Source organism: Cyanistes caeruleus, chromosome 17 (genome assembly GCF_971803275.1).
Source record: "Cyanistes caeruleus chromosome 17, bCyaCae1.hap1.1, whole genome shotgun sequence".
Classification (NCBI taxonomy): Eukaryota; Metazoa; Chordata; class Aves; order Passeriformes; family Paridae; genus Cyanistes; species Cyanistes caeruleus.
The window spans coordinates 14844615-14865037 of NC_141717.1; the positions used below are offsets into that span (position 1 = coordinate 14844615).

Genomic DNA, 20423 nt, shown 5'->3' on the forward strand with positions numbered 1-20423 from the left:
AAGTTTTCATCATAAACCCTCTTTTCTTTGAGCTCTGCCAAAATTTTTGCAAGCTCTTGGCTGCAGCCGGCTGGAGAGCAGGAGGGTTTTTTTTTGCCACGGTGTCAGATAACAAAGAGCAAAAAGAATTATCCGAGGGAGAAAACGAGGTTTTTTCCCTCGTTCAAACTCCAGCTTCAATTAGTCAAGGGCTGAGTTCCTGGCTAGAAAGCAGCAAGGGCTGGTGCCAGAGCTGCAGCTCCAAACCCAGCTCGAGGTGCCACCAATCAATCGAGGGAAAGCTGGAAAATCGCAGGCTGGGAAGATCAGAACCCAGTGCAGAGCACACAAAACTCCAGCCCGGAGCTGTCTCGTGGCAAGATTCCCCTGCTCTGATTACTTGAACAAACTTCATTTGCAGTGACAGCCTCCCTGAGCATGGACCCAAAATCAGCATCTCTCCCTTATTAAATTCCTGATAAAATACAGCTCTGGCAACCAGAAATTCCTTCTGATTCCAGGATTGCAGCTGCTGGCTGAGCTCAGAGCCTGGCTGAGGCAGGAGATGCTCTGGAAAACCAGAGAAAGCCACATTTGAAGTCTTCATCTTGACTGACACCTCTAATTTGCGCTCAGCCACTTTTTCTTCGGCCTAAATTGAGTCCTTTGGGGGAAAAAAAAATGGGAATTCTCTGCATCCAAATCAATTATCCCGAACCCAACAGCAACTCTGAGGGTGGCCGTGAGTGTTTGGGGTCATTTACTTTTTATCTCCTCATTCCCCTGGCCCTGCTGTGAGGCTTTTTGATAATTTATTTTCATCAAATTTATCAAGATGGGATCCAGTGCTATAAATTGTGATGGGTATTAATTACCCTGATTGCCTCAGGAAGTTTTCTAAGGCCTTCAGTCTCCTTTTCTGAAAGCCTCTTCCCTGAATTCCACCCTCTTAGGCATCATGGATTTGGCTCCCAAGCCCAGTGAATATTCCAGGGAATATTCTGCAGGCAGAGCGAGCTTGGCAGAAAATCAAATCCCTATTTTTGAAGCCCAACGTCACCATTTTAATTATTTCCTCCCGAAACATCTCGTTAAGGAACCTCTGTGGCCAGAAAAACAGGTTTATTACATTGACTAACATCCTTTGAACAGATGCTTTTCCTTTCACTTCGAGGCCTTGCTTGGTTTGTCATCTCTTGATAAATCCAGCCTTGCAAAGCAGGGATCTGCTCTGAGAAGTGGCCCTAAAAAAGGGCCTTTTAAAATTTAAAATTAAAATTTAATTTCCTTTTTAAAAAAAAGGAAATTGTGCTTCTTTCTATGTCGTGGGCTCCTGACCTGTCAAATCTGTCCCCAAAAACGCAATCCCTGGGCAGTGCTGGTGGATTTAGAGAAGCAAAGTGGGAAATAAAGTGTGGGGTAAAGCCAGACACGTCACTGATGCTGTTGTTTGTCACCCAAAACCTCGTGGAATTGTAGCTCTGGGATCAAATCCCAGCTTGGCTCCAAAGGAAGGTGAGTTGTTGTTGTTCCACAGTGAACGATGCAGGGCCCTCAAAACCTCCCTGATTTCACTCAACTGCTGCTCCAACAAACCCCAACCCAGCCCCTATTCCCAAGGTTTGGTTTGCTGGGATAACCATCCCGTGTCTCCATGGTCCCAGCTGATATTCCCGAGGTTTGGTTTGCTGGGATGACCATCCCATGTCTCCATGGTCCCAGCTGATATTCCCAAGGTTTGGTTTGCTGGGATGACCATCCCATGTCTCCATGGTCCCAGCTGATATTCCCAAGGTTTGGTTTGCTGGGATGACCATCCTGTGTCTCCATGGTCCCAGCTGATATTCCCGAGGTTTGGTTTGCTGGGATGACCATCCCGTGTCTCCATGGTTTGTGTAAAGGATCCTTGGCAAGGGGAAGGGATTTAACTGATCCACTGCAGCACCATTGGCACAGAGAGTCTCCCAAATCCCAGATTTCTGGCGGAGCCAAGCTGGGAGTTGATGGCTGTGGTTTGCCACCAGGGAAAGGGAAGAAAAGCCAGGCTGAGATCTTTGCTTCCAGCTGAGGGGATTTTCCATCTTATTCCAAATCATATCCGGGAGGATCAGGGCGCACAGGCTGGGAAATCCGGATGAAGGAGCTGCATCTTCGGCTTAGGGAAAGGACCATGGAGCAGATTTGGGGTAATCAAAGCAAAATGAGATTTCCCTGTGAGAACTGTGGACTTCTGGAATATCCAGACTTCTGGAATATCCTTCTGGAAGGAGCAGAGCTCACCCCTGACACCGCAACAATCCCACCCTGGGCATCCCTGGGTGTCCAAAGGCCCCTGGAACTCTGGCAGCCTCGGGGCTGGGACCATTCCCTGGGGAGCTATTCCAGTGCCCAGCACCCTCTGGAGGAAGAGCTTTTCCCAAAAATCCAACCTCAACCTCCCTGACACAGCTCCAGCCATTCCCTTGGATCAATTGTTGATGTTCCTCAAAGCCAGCAGCTTTTTGCTCTCCTGGCTGGGCTCCACTTCAGGCCAGGGCCTGCTGCAGGACCCCTCCTCCTACTCCAAACACAAATCCATGATTGAGGCTGGATGAAACTCTCCCAAAACTCCTGAGGTTTGGAAGTCCAAACTTCATCTAGAGGAGGTTTTAATTCCATCCAACAGCCCCAGAGGTCATGGGAGCACTCCTGGCATCAGGGTGGCCTCTCTGCCCTGCCCTACACGAGACAATTCCTCACAACCTTCAAAACGAAGATTTTTCCAAAGGCAACAACTCCCTCTTGGAAGCAATCTCCAAGCTGCTTGAAAAGGCCTGGATATTTTTAGCTGGGGTATTCAGCCTGAGAGCTCTTCAAATGCAGCAAGTGCTGTTTATTTGGCTGACCAAATTAAAAAAAGCAACAGCAACAGAGCTCCAACCCCGTCATTTCCAGGGAAATATTTTCGGTGATCCAAAACAGATTCAAGTTGAGTGACAAAGCATCATCTCCAAGCAGTGGGAATGAAAAGCTCCAAACTCTTTTCTTGCCAAATTCAGCACAGAGAAGCGTTGTTGACACAGATCTCTAATTTAAAGGCTGAACTACTGGAGGAAAAAAAAAAAAAAAAGTCCTTTTGGTCCCAAATCCCAAATTTCTCTGCTCAACCAACGCTGAAAGCATGGGCACCATGAAAACACGGGCACCCAGTGTGGCAGCTCCTGAAAACACAGCCCCACAATGACTTTGGGCACAGCTGGAATCCTCAGACCTTTTCCTTCTGTTCCAGCTTTTTGGCTCTTGCCCAGAATCTGGGCAAGAATTCCAGAATCCTGGAAGTGGAAGAGCAGAAGGTGCAGCAAGAAAGGGGATTAACAGCACCTCTGGACAAGGCTGGAGCCAACGGGATCCTCTTGGATCTGCCTGGGATTGCCTTTTCCTTCAGCTTTTGCCAGAAGCGTCACCCCTGGAGTAAAGTGCGAGTACAGGTCTTGCTTTCCTCCAAATCCTGCGTGAAATTATCCGTTCAAAGTTCCTCCGCTTTGCAAAGCGGCTTAAAATATCTCTTCTTCCCAAACTTCCAGCTTCCCAATCCCTTTGTGTTTTATCAGGATTGCTGCGCTCAGGCCTGGCCACCCCGAGTCAGGGAGGTGGGGAAGGTTTTGGTTGCTCCACTGGGACTTGTCAGTAATTCCAATTAAATTGGGCTTTGTCGAGGTGGGTAATTCATCATCGGCCGCGTGACAACAATACCTGTAATTACTGCTCGGATTGTTGGGGCTGGAATTCATGTGCAATAAAGGGATCTTCATATCATGCCAAACCTCACAGTTAATTTAGGTTCCATCTCCTTTCATTTTGTCTGTAATAAGCTAATTAGTTCACCTAATTTGCCACAGAACGTGCCTTTGTAACAAACACAGACACGAATTAGCCTCTTGCACAACAAATGAGGGGAAGCAAAACACGAATCATTTTCAGGATTACATAAGGAATTATCATCCTTTACAGCACTCGAGGATCCAGCCATCCCCTTGATTATTTTTAGGTTTTTTTTTAGGTTTTTTTTTTAATTTGCACCAGGTTCTCCCGTCTCTGACTTCTCCTTGGAAGGTCGACAACGCATTTCCCTATTTTCCCTGTTTTCCTGCTGTGGTCTGTCCCGGCTCTGGGAAGTTCAGGGTCACTCCCATGCAAAGAAACTTTTTTTTAAAAAAAAATCTCACTTCTGGCAGCTGGAAGAGCTCACCCATCCTTGGGGCAGCGTTTGTTGGATGTTCTGGAGTGGAAACCTGCAGACTTTTCTGCCAACTCTCCTTTTCCCTGATTTTGGTTTGGTTTATTCGTGGTCTGAACGGTGTCAAAATGTTCCCTTGGAAACTCCTGGGAGCTGCCTGCACATGGAAAGTTCCTTCTGGATCATCCCCGTGGGGCTCATTACATCCCCCTCCCTCCTGGCAGCTCCAAACCACGTCAGATCATGGAATCATGGAATGGGTTGGGCTGGAAGGGACCTTGAAGCCCATCCAGTGTGGGCAGGGCCACCTTCCACCATCCCAGGTTGCTCCAACCTGGCCTTGGACACTTCCAGGGATGAGGAAACCTCTGCCAGGGCCTCACCATCCTCCCATTCCTTCCCATTATCCCATCCATCCCTGCCCTCCGGCAGTGGGAAGCTGCTTGACCTTCTCCTGGCGCTCCAGACCTTTTCCAGAAGTCACTCCTCTTTCTCCCTGGCAGTTCCTGGGAGCTCACCCCAGAACCCCCTCCTTCCCAGGCTGAACAACCCCAGATTCCCGGCTCATTTGGGATAAATCCTGAGGGAAGCTGTGCCCAGCAGCCACCTGAGCTTGCCACGATTCCCGCTGGAGACCTGCCAGCCAGAACTCCTGCAAAGTGCCACAGATTCATTATCCTGCAGAATAACGGCTCAGCACAATGGGCTCAGCTGTCTCATCCCAATAATTCAACACTGATCCCCAGGGGAGCTCCCGAGTTCCTAAATCCATCAGCTGGACTTTTCTGCACTGCTTCCTCGGAGCCCTCATCCAACTGCTGACCTGGTCCTGTCCAGCTCCAGCTATTAAGAGGGATGAGAGCACAATTCCATGGATTTATTTGCTCAATGTTCCCTGCTTCCAGCAATTGTTTGGATTTAGCACCTCACCTCCTGCACTGATGATTTCCTCTTCCCGCACCCAGGTTGAGCCGGCACCTTGCTGCCTCTTTACCTGGAATTAAATCATTCCCAGCTCCTAAAAATGGGCCCTGACTTCCAACAGGAATAAACACAGGAGAAGAGTTTTTGGCTGGAAATCCTCTGGAGCCTTTGGATGGATTGAGCAGAGCTAAAACCAATCATCGACCTCCCGGCAGCTGCCAAAACCATCTGGGGACATGAGATCCGACTTTGCCAGACATTGTTCTGCCCAAAGGGATCTGCTGAAACCTCTCCTGGGGCTGGGGGTCCTTCCTGAAGTTAAACTGAGCCTTTGAAGGACGAGGAAACCAAATGCTGGGATGGAATGAGCACCTGCAGCCTGGAAAACGGCTCGGGAAGGGAAAAGGCAGCAGGATCCCTCTGGAGAAGCTCCTGCTTCTCCTCAGTGTCCTTTCCCTGTGATGAGGAACCAGGTGGGATCTCCTGGGAACATCCCTCAGGTCTATCAAAGAGCAGAATTCCCTCTTCCCTTTATCCAGCACTCACTAGCAGCCAGCAGCTCCTCTCTTCCTCACTGACTCCAAAGCATTTTCCCAATGGGAAAATTTGGATTCAGATCCCAGCAGGATCTGCCTGAACCCCTCTGGATTTGGTTCTGAGCCTCTGGCAGCAGCTCTGTGATCCAGGAGGAGCAGCAGAGCTGGGAAGATGCTCAGAGCAAACATTCCCCACTTTGCAACTCCCAGGTGAAAGCTGGAAGTCAGGAAATTCATGGGATAAGATGGAACTGGGAGGAAATCCATCCAATGGAACGCAGAGCTCTGGATGAGTAATTATTCCTTCGTTAATGAAGCTAAAAGGGGAATTCTGCTCTAGGAACAGATGTCACCTCCACTTCAGGGGGACTGAATCAACCAGGGCATCCAGCCAGAGCCAGATAAATGCTTTAACGGCAGGAAGTTCCCGTTAAAACATGGAAAACACCGGGATCTTCCAGCTGGGGCAGCCCTGGGAAACCAGGGACGTGAGCTCTCCAATGCCCCACAGCCATAAATGTTTGGAAAATCCTTCATTTACAAGAGTTTTATCACCTGTAAAATCTCCCTCAGTCTGAGTGAGAAGTGCTTTGGTGCCTCAAAAGGGACTGAAATTCCTGGGGTGGGGGGCAGAATTTCCTCTCAGGAATTCTGCCCAGAAGGGATTTTTCCCACTTCCAGCATTCCATGCTCACCAGGCTCACCCTGGGATTTAAAACCAAGCCTAAGCCATGGCAGCTTCCTTCGTTTTAGCACAAATTTAAATCTTTCTTAAAAACCTTGACACCCTTTGCAGTTTCCTGATGCTCCAACAATAAGGATCCTGCTCCCCAAAATCCCTGGGATTTATCTGATTTTAGAGGTGGAACTTTTGCTGCCTCAAGAAGTTCTTTTCCCTCTTTCAAAATGATTTCAAAAGTTTCTTCTCTCCAAATGCTCTCTTGCACCATTTATTGCCTGATTCATTTATTCCCCATTTCTTTATTTGCAGTTTCATTCAGGGCAGAGCAAATTCCTTCCTCCTCTGCTGCATTCACCAAAAGCTTCCCGAGCCAAAAAAATGACAAACCCAAAACTGGGAAACCAACCAAAAAAACCCCAAACCAAACAAATAAACCCCAAAACCAAACAAACCCAAAGCAAAAAAAAACCCCAAAAACCAAACAAACAAAAAATGCCCCAAAAAAACCCAAACAAAAAAACCTCAAAATAAAAAAACCCAATGAAACAAAAAAACCCAAGAAAAACCAAAAAAACAAACAAAAAAACCCTCAAAATATAAAACCAACCAAAAACACCAAAAAAACCCCAAAAAATCCAAAGAAAAAACCACAAAAAAACCCCAAATAAAAAACTCAAACAAACAAAAAAAAAACCCAGAAAAAACCCCCAAAAAACCAAAAAAAACCCCCCAAAACCCCAAACTAAACCAATGAAAAAACTCCCAAAAACCAAAAAAAACCCCACCCAAACAAACAAAAACCTCACAAAGAACCCCAAACTAACAAAAAAAACCCCAAAACCCCAAACCAAACCAAAAAAACCCCCAGCAAAACAGGAGAAATCCCCATTTTTGGGAGATCCCTACCTGGAAAATAGCAATCCAGGCGTATCCGATGTTATCGAAGTTGATGGCGCCGTTGTGGGGGTTGAGGTCCCCGGCCATGCAGACGTTGTAGTACTGGTTCCAGTTGATGCAGGAATTCCTGCTGGGCTCGGGGCTGGCCAGGCTGGGGCTGTAGGAATCCATGCTCAGGGTGCACTCCACCTTGGATTCCTTCCTGCTGGGTATGTTGGAGCACCGCTGCATGCCGTTCTCGCGGTGCGAGGAGCAGATGAAGGGGTTCTCCTCCGCCTCGTCCGGCCGGTAGTAGGGGTGAAGGAAGGTCAGGTTGTAGGTCCTGGGAAGTGGGGGAAAGATGGGAAAGGATGAGGGGGGAAAAATAAAAAAATGGCTCATTTTTTGGAGGAATTCCAAGCTCTCAAAATCCTGTGAGAGCGAGGTCAAACATGGACGGGAAGGCAGGGCTCAACCTGAGGCCTTGGGAAAGGTTCCTGCCTTTAAATTCAGAGGATTTACAAACCATGAGTAAGGAGAAACCATGAGTAAGAAGAAAACATGAGTAGAAACCATGAGTAGAAACCATGAGTAAATAGAAACCATGAGTAGAAACTATGGGTAAATAGAAACCATGAGTAAGTAGAAACCATGAGTAAGAAGAAACCATGAGTAAATAGAAACCATGAGTAAATAGAAACCATGAGTATGTAGAAACCATGAGTAAGTAGAAACCATGAGTATGTAGAAACCATGAGTATGTAGAAACCATGAGTAAGTAGAAACCATGAGTATGTAGAAACCATGAGTATGTAGAAACCATGAGTAAATAGAAATCATGAGTAAATACAAACCATGAGTAAGAAGAAACCATGAGTAAGAATGTGAACTTGTAGTTTAGATAGAAAAGACATTAAGCTAAGTGGTGGGAAGTTTTAAGTTTAAGGTATTTATTATTTTTATTATATATTAATATAATAATATATAATATTAATATACTATAATTTATATTATATATTATGATATATTAATAAAATAATATATAATTATAATATATTAACATAATCTATTAATAATTAATAATTATATAATAATATATTATTATTTTTTATTAACCTTATTTATTTAAGGCTGTTTATTAAGAAGTTTAAGGTGTAAGGAGTTTGTGTGCCATTGTATGATCAGTCAAGAAAGTCCATTTTTTGGTAAAAAACAAAATAATTAACTATGGGTCTGAAAGTAGAAAACTCCTTTTGTGACAGAAGTTTACCTTATTAACTAATATAATTATTTATTATTGTATATATTTTAATATATATTATATATTAGTCATTTTTATTAATTTTATTATTTAAAAGACCTCGTGACCTGTGGTTTTGTGACCACTGACCACGAACATCTGGTGAACATGGTGAGGATGTTCTCACTCCTTCAGGAGGCTGGAGAAGAAGGTTAATAAATATTAATATTATTAATATTAAATATAATTCTAGTTATTATCAACAAATTAATATAATTATATTTATTAATATTAATAGTAAAATATTTATATTTATAATATTAATATTAAATATAAATATCTTCCCGTGGTCCCATCTCTCTCCAAATCCCGATAATCCCTGATTTCAGCAGCAGGAAAAGGTGCTGGGAGCTATTCCAGCAAGTCCCAGTGAAAATTCCAGCCCCTCAAATCAAATCCTTTCACAGCCGGTGAGGCCCCACTGATCTCCCAGCAAAGATCAGGCTGAGCTTCCCCAAGCAAACCCAGAGGGTAAAACCATGAGATGAGAGGGGATGGACAGAAAACCCCAGCGGATCAGGTTCTTCCCCAAAATCCAGCGAGTTTTGGGGCTCTCTGGAAGGATTTGGAGATAACTCTTGTGGTGGCAGGGCAGCTTCCCAATAAATTTTCCCCTCAGGATGTCTCTGACGAGGGGCTGAGCTCCCGCAAGGAGAGACCCAACCAGAGGCCATCAAAAAAGAAAAGGAGGAGCCCACATTAATGGGAAAACCACGCGCTTGCTGCACTTCTGATGGAATTGGCTTGGATTAATCCGATGGCTCCGTCCCAGCCTGGATAAGAAAATGCTGGAATTGCAGCTGATTTTTTTTCCCCGAGTTGTGTCCCAGATCTGGCACTTTCTGGGCCATTGGCGAGAGCCTGCAGCACTCCGGGCTCCAACCGAGGAGCTGCATCGCTCCAGAGCCAACTTTATCCACTGTTTTCCCAGCTCCAGGGATCTCAGCTGCTCCATAATCACCCGGAGATAAGGGAGAGGCAACAAACACATCACAAGAGATGGGGACAGAAGATAAGCAGGTAATTCTTCCAGCCAGGACAGCTCTATTTTTATCTCTCCCCCAACGTCCCTATCTGGTGAAGAGATTTGGCTTTAACAAGTGTTATTCCAGACAATTGCTTGGAATTGCTCCCCAAAACCCTGGAGCCAGGCAGGAATCGCTGGGTTTAAGGAGAGAACAATTGCTGCAGGGCAGAGCTGGAGGGAAATCAGCTCTCCACGGCTTCCCTGGGGAACTCGGTTCTGTTCCATCATCCAATTACCTGAGATGGGTGTGGAGCTTCAGGAATGGCAGAGGGGAGAGGAGCACACCCCGGGAATTGGGAATGGTTGAGCCGGGAATTCTCAGCAGCTCCTCCTCGCACACCTCAAACTGGGGTGAGAGAGACCCAAACTGGCAGCAAACTGCAAATTTCAGACCTTTTCTTAAAACTATTCCCCCCACCCCCTTTTATTTTTTTTCCCCCTGACAAAATCACGAAGGGGAAAGAAAGGAGAACAAAAACAAGAAGTAAAAATGGTGCAGAATGAGAGAATCCCCAATATTCCCCCCAAATAAATTAATTTTTTTTTAAATTTTTGGAGCTCTGCCAGACCGTCCACTTCTTCCTGACCTCCCTGTTCCTTGCCAACAGGTAGAGACAAATCACTCATTAAATCTAACGAACCCACTAATCTGGAGAGCTCTGGGGAAAGACAGAAGCCAAGCCGCAGGATGGATCTGTTATCCCATCAGAGAGGATTAACATCCCATTCCCGGCTTTTCCCAACCCTGCTCCCTGCTCTTCTTTTCCCATTCTCTGTCCCTCGCCATGGAAAACACAGGGGCAGGAAAATCCATTTTTCTCCCACTGCTGCTTGATTCTCCTCCGCTCCATCCTGCGCCAGGGGAAGTTTTCCCAGCGCATCCCAGGTGATGCTTTGGAAGGGACTCAGCGGGAAGAATTCCCGGCTCTCCGGGGGAATCCTGAGCAGCGCCGGGAGGAGCGATGAAATTCCTGGCAGACAAATTCCGAGCTGCCCGCAGCCGGGGGCAGAACAACACCCGGGTTAATCGGACTGAAAACTCGCACCAGAAGCGTCCCGAGGCAGCAGAGGAGCACCAAGCACTTCCCAGCTCCCTCCCCTCTCCTGCTTCCGAGCCTCTGAGCTCCTTGAAAGGCTCCCGGGCTGGAAAATGCTGCTCTGCATCCCAACCCACACGGAGCAGCCCCGGGAGAAGAGCCCAGATGGGCCGGGGCTGACCCAATTCCTTTATTCCCGCTGGGAGCAGCTCAGGAGGGTGGGAAGGAGCCGGAGCAGGGAGAAAACCATTCTGGAGATGTCACCCAGGAGCTGCTGGCTCTGCTTGTACTTCCCACCCTGAGCTTTCCTCCTTTCCACCAAAAAATCCTTGGGGAACTCCCCCTGTGGCTGCCCCTGCTGGGGTCTCGCTCCCAGCCCATCCCAGCACTGCTGTTCCATGCAATCCCAGGTTCTGAAGGGTCACTTTGGGCCAGGAGAGAGAGATTCTTCCATGTCCCAACGAGCAGAGATCCAGTCCCAACCCACTCCTGCAACAACCCAGCAGAATCCCTTCAGAATCCCGACCAAAAATCCTTAAATGACCTCGCTCCTGCCCTGTAAGAGCACAGCTCTCAAAGACAGACAGAGAAAAGCAGAAATCCCCAATGCACCTCCAAAAAGTCCCCAAATCTCTCTCACAATGCACTCAACTTAAAAATATCTGCTTCACTCGGAGCTGCCAACTTCCAAGGGGGATTGAAAAGAAAAGGTTTCCATGGGGAAGGAAGAATGATGGCAAAAATCAAAGTCAGTCCTGCCATCTGATGCCTCTGGAAAAGCTGAAGGCTGCAGGGCAGAGCTGGGTTTGAAGCAGCTGTTTGGGAGCTCACTTACACCTCCTTTCATCCAGAAAATTTGGGGTTAGGACCCTGCCTTGCTGGCCTCTGGATTTTATCCAGATCCTCAGTTTAAAGCGGTTTTGGTTTCAGCTGGGAGGTTTTGGCAGCAGCACCGAGGGGAGACCCTCCAATAATTGAGGTTTTCCCTCTCTCCAGGAAAGGAAAGGGGAGCTGGGATGGCAGCCCCAGCCCCTCCCAGCCCCCTGAAGGGCTGGGGAGCCTCTGTGCCCTGAGGAATCGTGGATTTCCCATCCCTGGATGTGCTGGAGGCCAGCCTGGAGCAGCCTGGGGTAGGGGAAGGTGTCCCTGCCCATGGTTGGGGGTTGGAATGAGGAGCTGGAAGGTCCTTTCCAACCCAGCCCATTCCAGGATTCCATGACCTGTCCAACAGCAGGAAGATGGAAGCCTGAAGTGTTTTCCAGGTCATTCCATGCCTTTCTTTCCCTTCACCATTTGCTGCTGGCGTGTTAACGACTGCTGCAGGGGTGAGCCATGCCCTGACGCCTGGGTTGAGAGAATGAGTCAGAAATGAGAAAAAAAAAAATGGGAATAGCTCCATCTGGATTCCCTAAAACTTCCCCACGGAGCTCCAAGAAACCTGGGATGGCTGGGAATGTGGGGATTGGATCATTGCTGGGTTTCTCAAGTCTAAAATTAAAGAGCCTGACCCAGCAGCAGCACTTGGGGTGAAGGCACCAGAGAACCTCACGTTTCTGGAATATTCCTGCCCCGTGGGCACCTTCCTTTCCCCAAATTCCTCTGGAATGCTGCAACTTCAACCACAATAAACCACACAGAGCCTCCCAAATTCACCTCTCCCACCTGCCGGGGGTGCTGGAACCCATCCCAGAGGGAAGGAGCCGATCGCAGACAAACCCCATTAAACACGGCTCATCCCAAATCCTCCCCCTGCCTTCCCTGGCAAGGAGCAAGGCCCGATAAGAGAATCCTGTGAGGTTTTTGATGCTGCTAATGGCCATTACATAACTGCAGCCTCACCTCTGCGCTCAGCCAGCGCCGCTTCCCCTGCCGTGCGCCCTGAAAGCTCCGCAGAAAACCAGAGCCTTTCAAAACCTGACTCCCAGAGGGGCTCCCGGAGTTAATTCCAGCAACCAGGCCACCCCAGCAGGGCTGGAAAGGCACGAGTCGGGCTTGGGAATGGCAGCTCCGGGGTCGCTCTGAGCCTGGAGGGTTTTGGTGAATTCCTGCTGGGTAGGGCGGGAGAGGGTTCGGAGCATCATCGGGGTGTGGGAGAGGAATCGCGCTCACGGCTGATGGATTTTCCGCTCTGCTGGGGTGAATAAACGGCACCAGAGCTGCTCCAGAGGACAGGGAAAGGCAGAGGGAGTGGGAAGGGCAGGACTGAGCAGTGAGAGGCAGGAGCAGGACCTGAGGGATGATCCCTGCCTGTCTTGCAGACAATCCGAGCGCAGACAGCAGATGATTACCCAGAGATGTAATTACAGGCTCCATCTCCTCTGGCAGACTTTGAGCTGCCCTGAGAGCTGGGCTGGGGCATTTCCTCACCTCTGAGCTGTTGGCATCTCTGACAGGAGCCTCTGGAAGGATTTTTCCAGGCAAATCCCCTTTTTCCGTGCTGGCTGTGCTTGGTTTTCATCCTGGTGTGGTGCTGGGGGTGCTCGGGTGTGAACTCAGCCCAGAAAGGAGCAGGGGCACAACAGCCCCAGCTCAGGGGCTACCCCAAAACCTGGGATGAGCCAGGAGCCATCCCAGCTCCAGCAGCACCTTTACCATCCCCTCTGAGCCCAGCAGGAAGAGCCCAAAGGATGAGCCAGAGCCAGGATTTATCCGGGGAGCTCGGGAGCCAAAAGCACCAGGAGCACAGCCCAAAGCAGGACTAAGAGCCTGGGCTGGGCTTAAATTGATCTGGGCCTTGGGCAGGGCTGGGGGCTCCCAGGAGAGGCTCAGAAGGTTTTATTAGGTTTATTCTCAGAATGGAAGGACCCAAATGAAAATTTGCCTCTTTAAAGTTGGGTTTGGAGGTCCTGGAGGTGTTTTCCAGCCTTAACAATTCCATGATTCTGTCCCACGCTCGGAGCTGGGCCAAAATGATTTTAATGCTTCTCACATCTGGTTTCTTATCTGAAAACTCTGACAAGGATTTATCTCTGGGTTTCAGCAGCATCTCCAACTCACCGAGCCCTGCCAGGGGCTGGGCTGTGCTCGGTGACCTGGACTGTTTGGAAAGCTGGGAATTTGTTCTAAATCCTCCAATTCCCAGAGTCAGGCATTTGAGGCAGAGCTAATCCAATCCACTCCCATCCTTGTCCTCCAGGAGCAGCAGGAAAACACAAAAGAGCCGCCCAAACCCTCAGGAAAATGCTGACAAACGGGATTTTTTTTCCAGACAAAAAATTCCCAGCTGGACCCTGCTGAGCTCTGGGATTTTTCCAGCAGGGGATGGAAAAATCCCCAGCTGGAAAAGGAAGAGAAAGGAAGAGAAAAAAAGGAAGAAAAAGGAAGAGATAAAAGGAAGAGAAAGGAAGAGAAAGGAAGAGAAAAAAGGAAGAAAAAGGAAGAGAAAGGAAGAGAAAAAAGGAAGAAAAAGGAAGAGAAGTAGAGAAAAAAGGAAGAAAAAGATGGAGAAAAAAGGAAGAAGAATGCAGAGAGTTTTTCCTTTTTGCTGTACTTACATGGCAAAATTCCTGTCCAGGAAGCACCTGTTCCTCAGCAGCCCTGCCCAGAGCTGGACCCCCACAATGCCGAAGATGAAGAAGACGAAGAAGCAGAGGAGGAGGACATTGCCCAGCATGGGCAGAGTGTCCAGCAGCAGCGTGACCAGGATCCTCATACCTGGGCCAGGAGGGAAAACACCACCTCAGGATGGGAAAAAATCACCATTCCCACCTCGGATGTGCAGCCAGTGCAGAAAAATCGGGATTTGGTGTTTTCTCCTAAATCCTGAGTCTGAAAAGGGAGGTGGAAATGCCAGAGGATTGGCAGGAAATGGGAACAGACAGCGTTCTGCAGAGGGTGAATCCAAGGATGGGATTTCCAGGTGTTTTCCAGAGCATTTGAGGACATGTGAACTGCAAGAGAATTTTTCCGGGAGTAACGCTCCCGGGGAATCGTCAGGCTCCAGAGGAATTGTTAAAATGTGGATTTGTAAATGTTGCAAACTCCTCTTGTTGGTCACAGGAATTGTTCCCCTAAAGACCACGGAGCCTGGGGTGGGAGCCACAGGTTAATTCCTTTTCCATGGAGAGCTCCTCTCCCTGCTGGAAAGGAGGGAAATTTTAATTGTGTTTTTTTTTGGAGGATGGAAAGCAGGATGCTTTTCCTCCAAGGATGTTTCCCCCTCCAAGGAAAGCTCTGCTCCCTTTCTCTCCTCGTGCTCTTCCCACCAATCCCACACCTCTCCACAAGGATCTCCACGAGCCCGGAGGAAAAGAGGGAAGAGCAAAGGCAAATCCTGAATTATAGGTGGGAATAAAGCCCAATCCAGGCCTTGGGATCCACAGGGAGCGGGGCTGAAGTTCATGGCACGGTGGGAATTGTGGCTGCTGCCTTTGGAGGGATTTTATCCCGCTAAAACCTTCCTTTGCAAACACCTTTTCCTGCCTGCCCACAGTGTTCTCTCCCTGCATATTCCCGGGAAATGCTCTCCATCAGCCATCCCATTGGATCTGGGCACTCAGACTGATCCCCAGCAGATTCCAGTGGCTTCTCCCAAGCCGTTCCTGATGCCTGTCCTGTAATTCCGTGGTGCTGAGCCTGGAACCTGCAGCCCTCAGGGATGGGCTCTGGCAGCACCAGGGTCTCCAGGAGAGAGTTCTCCATCCATCCCAACATTCCCACCCGTCCATCCCAACGTTCCCACCTGTCCATCCCAGCATTCCCACCCGTCCATCCCAGCATTCCAGCCTGTCCATCCCAGCATTCCCACCCATCCATCCCAGCATTCCCACCCGTCCATCCCAGCATTCCAGCCTGTCCATCCCAGCATTCCCACCCATCCATCCCAACATTCCCACCCGTCCATCCCAACATTCCAACCCGTCCACCCCAGCATTCCCAGGCACCGCTGGCAGGAGCTGGGATTCCCTCACGCCGCTCCTTCTGTGGATTTGCCAGCGGAAATCCAAGGGAGCCAAATCCCGGGAGCCAAGCGGGGCTGGCGCTGAGCGGCACGAGGGCATCCGCCAGCCCGGCCAAGAATTCCCAGCTCGTTAATAATTCGGGATGAGTAATGAGCTCTGCATCCAGAGCTTTGTGAGGTCTCCGTGCCCGGCTGGGCCTTGGCTCCGGTGCAATTCCCGCTGTCCGGATCCAGAGGAGAGGCTATGCCAGCCACCCCCGTCCCTGTCCCTGTGCCACCCTGGGGGAAGGGATGGAGCAAATCCCATCCTCTGGAGCTGCAGGGCTGGAGGAAAAGGGTTTGGAATTCCTGGTGGTTATTCCCAATGTGTCCCATCACAAAATCGTGGAATGCCCCGGGTGGGAAGGGACACACCAGGATCGCCACATCCCGCTCCTGGCTCTGCCCAGCACTGTCACCCCTCGGGAGCAATCCCACATTTTCCTGGCAAATCCATCTTTGGAAAAGCAAAGAATCGCTCAATCCCCACTGAAAGATGATGCTAGGATTTTCTCCCGTTTTTTTTCCCCCTCTCTCACTGATATCCTCCCTCTTTTTTCCAAAAATGGGTAAAATTTCTCTCCCCGTGCCAGACAATTCATTTCTGCTCAGCTCCTTCTGGAATTTGGGGTTGTTCAGTGGCACCATCCCAGAGATTGAATCCAGCTGTTCTCCAGCCACTCTGGGCTCTCCTTGGAACGTCGAGTGTGCCATGGGAAAAGAGCATCACTGAGGCTGAAACAAGGAGCAGGATTTTCATTCCCATTCCATGGAATGCCTGGTTTAAACCCCACGGCAGAAAAATAAAAATAAGAATAAAAATAAAAAGCCAAATAAACAAATAAAAATAAAATGCGAATATACATAAAATTAAAATTAAAAATACAATTAAAATTGAAAATACAATTAAAATTAAAAATACGATTAAAATGAAAATTAAAAATATAATTTAAATTAAAAATAAAAATAAAATAAAATAATTAAAAACTAAAAATTAAAATTAAAATTAAAAATAAGATTAAAAATAATTGAAATAAAAATAAAAATAAAAATAAATATAAAAATAAATATAAAAATAAATACAAAAATAAAAGAATTAAAAGGATTTTTTAAAAAATAAAAACAACCCAGTGACCACTGCTGAAAAAAAATCCAACTCCGGTCCCTGCCAAGTGAATAAATTGCTGGAATTCTACTTTTCCAGTGGTTTGGAAGGAATAATTTCTAATAGAAATGATGTTTTTATTGGCTGGGCTTCTTCTTTCTTTTCTTAACAAACTGCATCGAGCTGAAAGAATCCCGTGGGTGAATTTCTTGTGCCTGGAAGCCATGAGCTGATTGTGCTGGCTGGATCCCAGGGAAGAGCCCAGGAATTCCAAGGATAAATCTCCAGGTTGGTTCTCCTGTTTCCCTGGATTTAGCACCAGGTTCGTCTCTTCTGATCCAGCTGGAAATTCGATCTTGTGGAAAATCCCATTCCCAAGTCCCAGAGCTGGGAATGGCAAGGATGGTGGTGCTGCTGCTGGGATGGACTAGAATTCCAAGGAAAATCCACCAAAATCCAGGGATGTGCCCATCCCTTCTCCACAGATTCTGGAATATTTCCATCCGAAACAGCAAAATTCCCGATGTTCCGAGTGGATGGGGTTGGTGTCTCCCAGACGAGTGGAGGCTGGATGATCTGTCCTTCAGGAATGGGGATATTTCTGGGAATAATTTCTGGGAATGCTAATCCTGGTGCTCAGGTCTCCTTTGGTGGTGTCAGCCCAGCCCAGCTGCTCCTCAGGAGCTCCAAACACGGATCGAACCCGCTGGATTTCATCCCACAGAATATTCATTAAAAATGGGATCTCTCCCGTCACCTGCCTGCTGGAAAAACACGCAAATCCCGTGGGAAGCGCAGTGAAAAATAGCTCGGAAGGCTCCTTTGGTGTCGGAGCTAAGGGAGACAAACACGAGCAAAATTCCACCTAAAGCTGGAGCTGTTTGGATCCCTGGAGCTCGGTGTAAATCCTTCAATTCCCGAGCTGAATCCCAGTTTGAGATTCCCATTATTCCATGGGAACAGCGAAGGGTTTTGTGGATTTGAAGGAGTTCAGAAAGAGTCTGATCCTCACCCCAGCCTGTGCCAGGGTCCCTCTGTTCCACCCCATCCTCAGAGCCCCAAATTCCAGAGGAAAACTTCCCTGGAGCTCCAGATCCCAGAGGAAAACTTCGTGTTGTGCTTTCCAAAACCCTGGAAACAAAACCTCATTAGGAAAACAAAGCTCCAAAGGGTTCCACGTCCCCTTTTGGCCTCTCCCTTTTTTTTTTCTCCCCACTCTTGTTTTTAACTAACTCACCGTGGAATTCACTGATTTTATTCCTCGTTTTCCAGACAAAAAAAAATCCTGTGGAACTGGGAGTTCTGAGAGGAATTTCCGAGGCTCCTGGGTGTAAACATCCATCTGTTCCCTCACATTTTCCTCGGAGGGCTGGGGGAGGTTGTTTGGCTGTCCCTGGATGTGCTGAATCCAGGCAGGATGTGGGGCTGGCTCACTCCAAGTGCTCTCCAAAAGAAGGGGAAATATCCCCTTTTTTTGTTGTTGTTCCTGGTAGGATCTCTCTGATTTCCAGACAATGCTGCCTCATTTTGATCGAGGTGGATTCAGGTTGGAAAGGGATGGAATTGCCGTGGAACGAGCACCTCGCAAAGGACGGCTCAGCAGCTGCCCAATTCCAGCAGGGAATTATTCCAGCGCGGCGACTCGGATTTAAAATTGGATTTAGAAACCAAGCAGCTGAAACCACTTGAAAATGGATTTAGGAGCCACTTGAACTTCGCATCGAGGATGATCCCGATTTTGTTGCGGGCGGAGCAAACCCTCCGTGGGGTTTTAGCAGCAAGGGAAGCTCCCGAGCTGCTAATCCCGAACGTAAAGTCATGGAAAGACCTCAAACCGCTGAGGAGGGAAAACAAACCCAGCAGGGCAAGAAGATCCCTCTTGGAAGTGACCTTTTCCCTTCCTTTGGAGGAACATTGTTTACTTTACCCCACCAGCAGAGCTGTTTTCCTTAGGGAAGTCACAAAACCCTTGGAAAACATCTCCGAGGGTCAATTCCCTGCTGCCTTGCCCTTTGCTAACACCGATTGCGATAATGACGAACTCCAGCTCCCCATTAAAAATTAAATTAATTCATTTCCTCTCATTAGCTATGCAAAGCAGACAGCCAGGTGTGTGTGTGTGGTTATTCCCATGGTTTTCCAGTTTTCCCGGAGCTGTGTCACTTACTTGGGACCCTGTTGATGGCGCGCAGAGGCCGCAGGACGCGGACGGTGCGGATGGCGGAGAGGCTCACGTTGTGTCCGTCCAGGGAATATTCCATCATCCTGCAGGGAAAACAGCCCAGGAGTCAGGATGGGGATGCTGAGGCTTGGAACTGGGGTCAGGAAAAGCCTGGGAGCCCAGGGATGCAAATCCACCCATTCCGTGCTTCCAGCTCCTCCTGTGGATGCAATTCCATGTGCCTGGAAGTGGCCAGCTTGGATGGGGTTTGGAGCAATCTGGGATGGTGGAAGATGTCCCTGTCATGGAAAGGGTGGAATGGGATGAGCTTTAAGGTCCCTCCCCGCCCTTCCTGCTGGCACAGGGAACACTGGAAAGCAGAATTTTCCTTCCAGGATGTGAAGGAGCCTCCAAGGAAGCTGGAGAGGGGAACTCCAGCAGGAACTGTGGAATGAGGGGGAATGGGGTTCACACTGAAGAAGAGGAAATTCAGATTGGATATTGGGAAGGAATTCCTGCCTGTGAGGGTGATTCCATGATTCCCAGAGAAGCTGTGGGTGCCCCTGGATCCCTGGCAGTGCCCAAGGCCAGGCTGGACGGGGCTTGGAGCAGCCTGGGATAGGGAAAGGTGTCCCTGGGCATGAGATGATCTTTAAGGTCCCTTCCAAGCCAACCCATTCCATGATTCCCTGACTCTCCAGGACAAGGAGCTGTATCCCAGCTTTTCTCTCCTCCTGTGACCAAACCTGAACACCCAAAATGGACCAAAAATGCACAAATCATTTACTTTCTGCTTGATTGTGAAGAATAAAGAACATTTTCTCCTTGATTCTTCCTCCCCCTAAACATTTTGGATGGATTGGCACTCGGGAGGTGATTCCCTACCACAAAAAAACAAGAGGCACGAAGCTTCGGGCTGTCTTGTGCCATCAACAGCTCCCAAACCTTCAGCTGTCAAATCCAGATCATTTTCTGGGAGCCTGGAATGTCTCCAGGGACTGGATGCACCAGAAACTTCTGGATTTCAGCTCTCTGAGCGCCATCCCTGCCGCTGGGGAAACGCTTTCAACTCAGCTGCCGGGCAGACGGAGAGGCCGCGAGTTCCAGCGGGCTTGAAATGTTCCAGGGAACATTTCTCGGGCGAGGAAAACATGAAAGGAGCCTGGGAGCTGGGAGGAACTTCAGACACGAGCTGTGCTGGAGGCAGGAGCTGTGTTTATTTTGTAGTTCCCCTGCTCCCTTTGGAGCTGCTCCTGGGAGGAGGCAGAGCGGGGCAAACAAAGCTCTGCCGATCGCTCCTTTCCCTTCTTGTCGCAAAAAAACACCTCGGAATAACTTCAGCACATCCATCCCTTCGCTGGGAAAAGCAGCTTTGTTATTCCAGTGGTGAGTCCCCTGCTAAAAACAGCTCCAGGTTTAGGAGCTCACGCTGGATTCTCCTCTCCTCACGGTTACTCCCAGCCTCGCTTTGGAGAGATGGGAAATCATATCCCAGGTGTGGCTGCAATCCACCAAAACCTTCTGGAGACAGCTCAGGATCAGCCAGGGAAGGTGGGAAATCATATCCCAGGTGTGGCTGCAATCCACCAAAACCTTCTGGAGACAGCTCAGGATCAGCCAGGGAAGGGATTTTTTTGTCTT

The 20423-nt window shown here is 48.6% G+C and overlaps 1 protein-coding gene across 3 annotated transcripts in view; it reads right to left on the reverse strand.

Moving 5' to 3' along the window:
- Positions 1–20423, reverse strand: part of CACNA1H (calcium voltage-gated channel subunit alpha1 H) — a 151465-nt gene that overhangs the window by 79905 nt on the left and 51137 nt on the right. For all 3 annotated transcript variants that reach the window (XM_086854955.1, XM_086854956.1, XM_086854957.1), the window contains 3 exons: positions 18789–18886; positions 14072–14231; positions 7244–7556 (listed from right to left, as the gene is read on the reverse strand). In XM_086854955.1, the coding sequence (XP_086711081.1) occupies positions 7244–7556; positions 14072–14231; positions 18789–18886 (571 nt within the window). The remainder of the gene's footprint in view (positions 1–7243; positions 7557–14071; positions 14232–18788; positions 18887–20423) is intronic.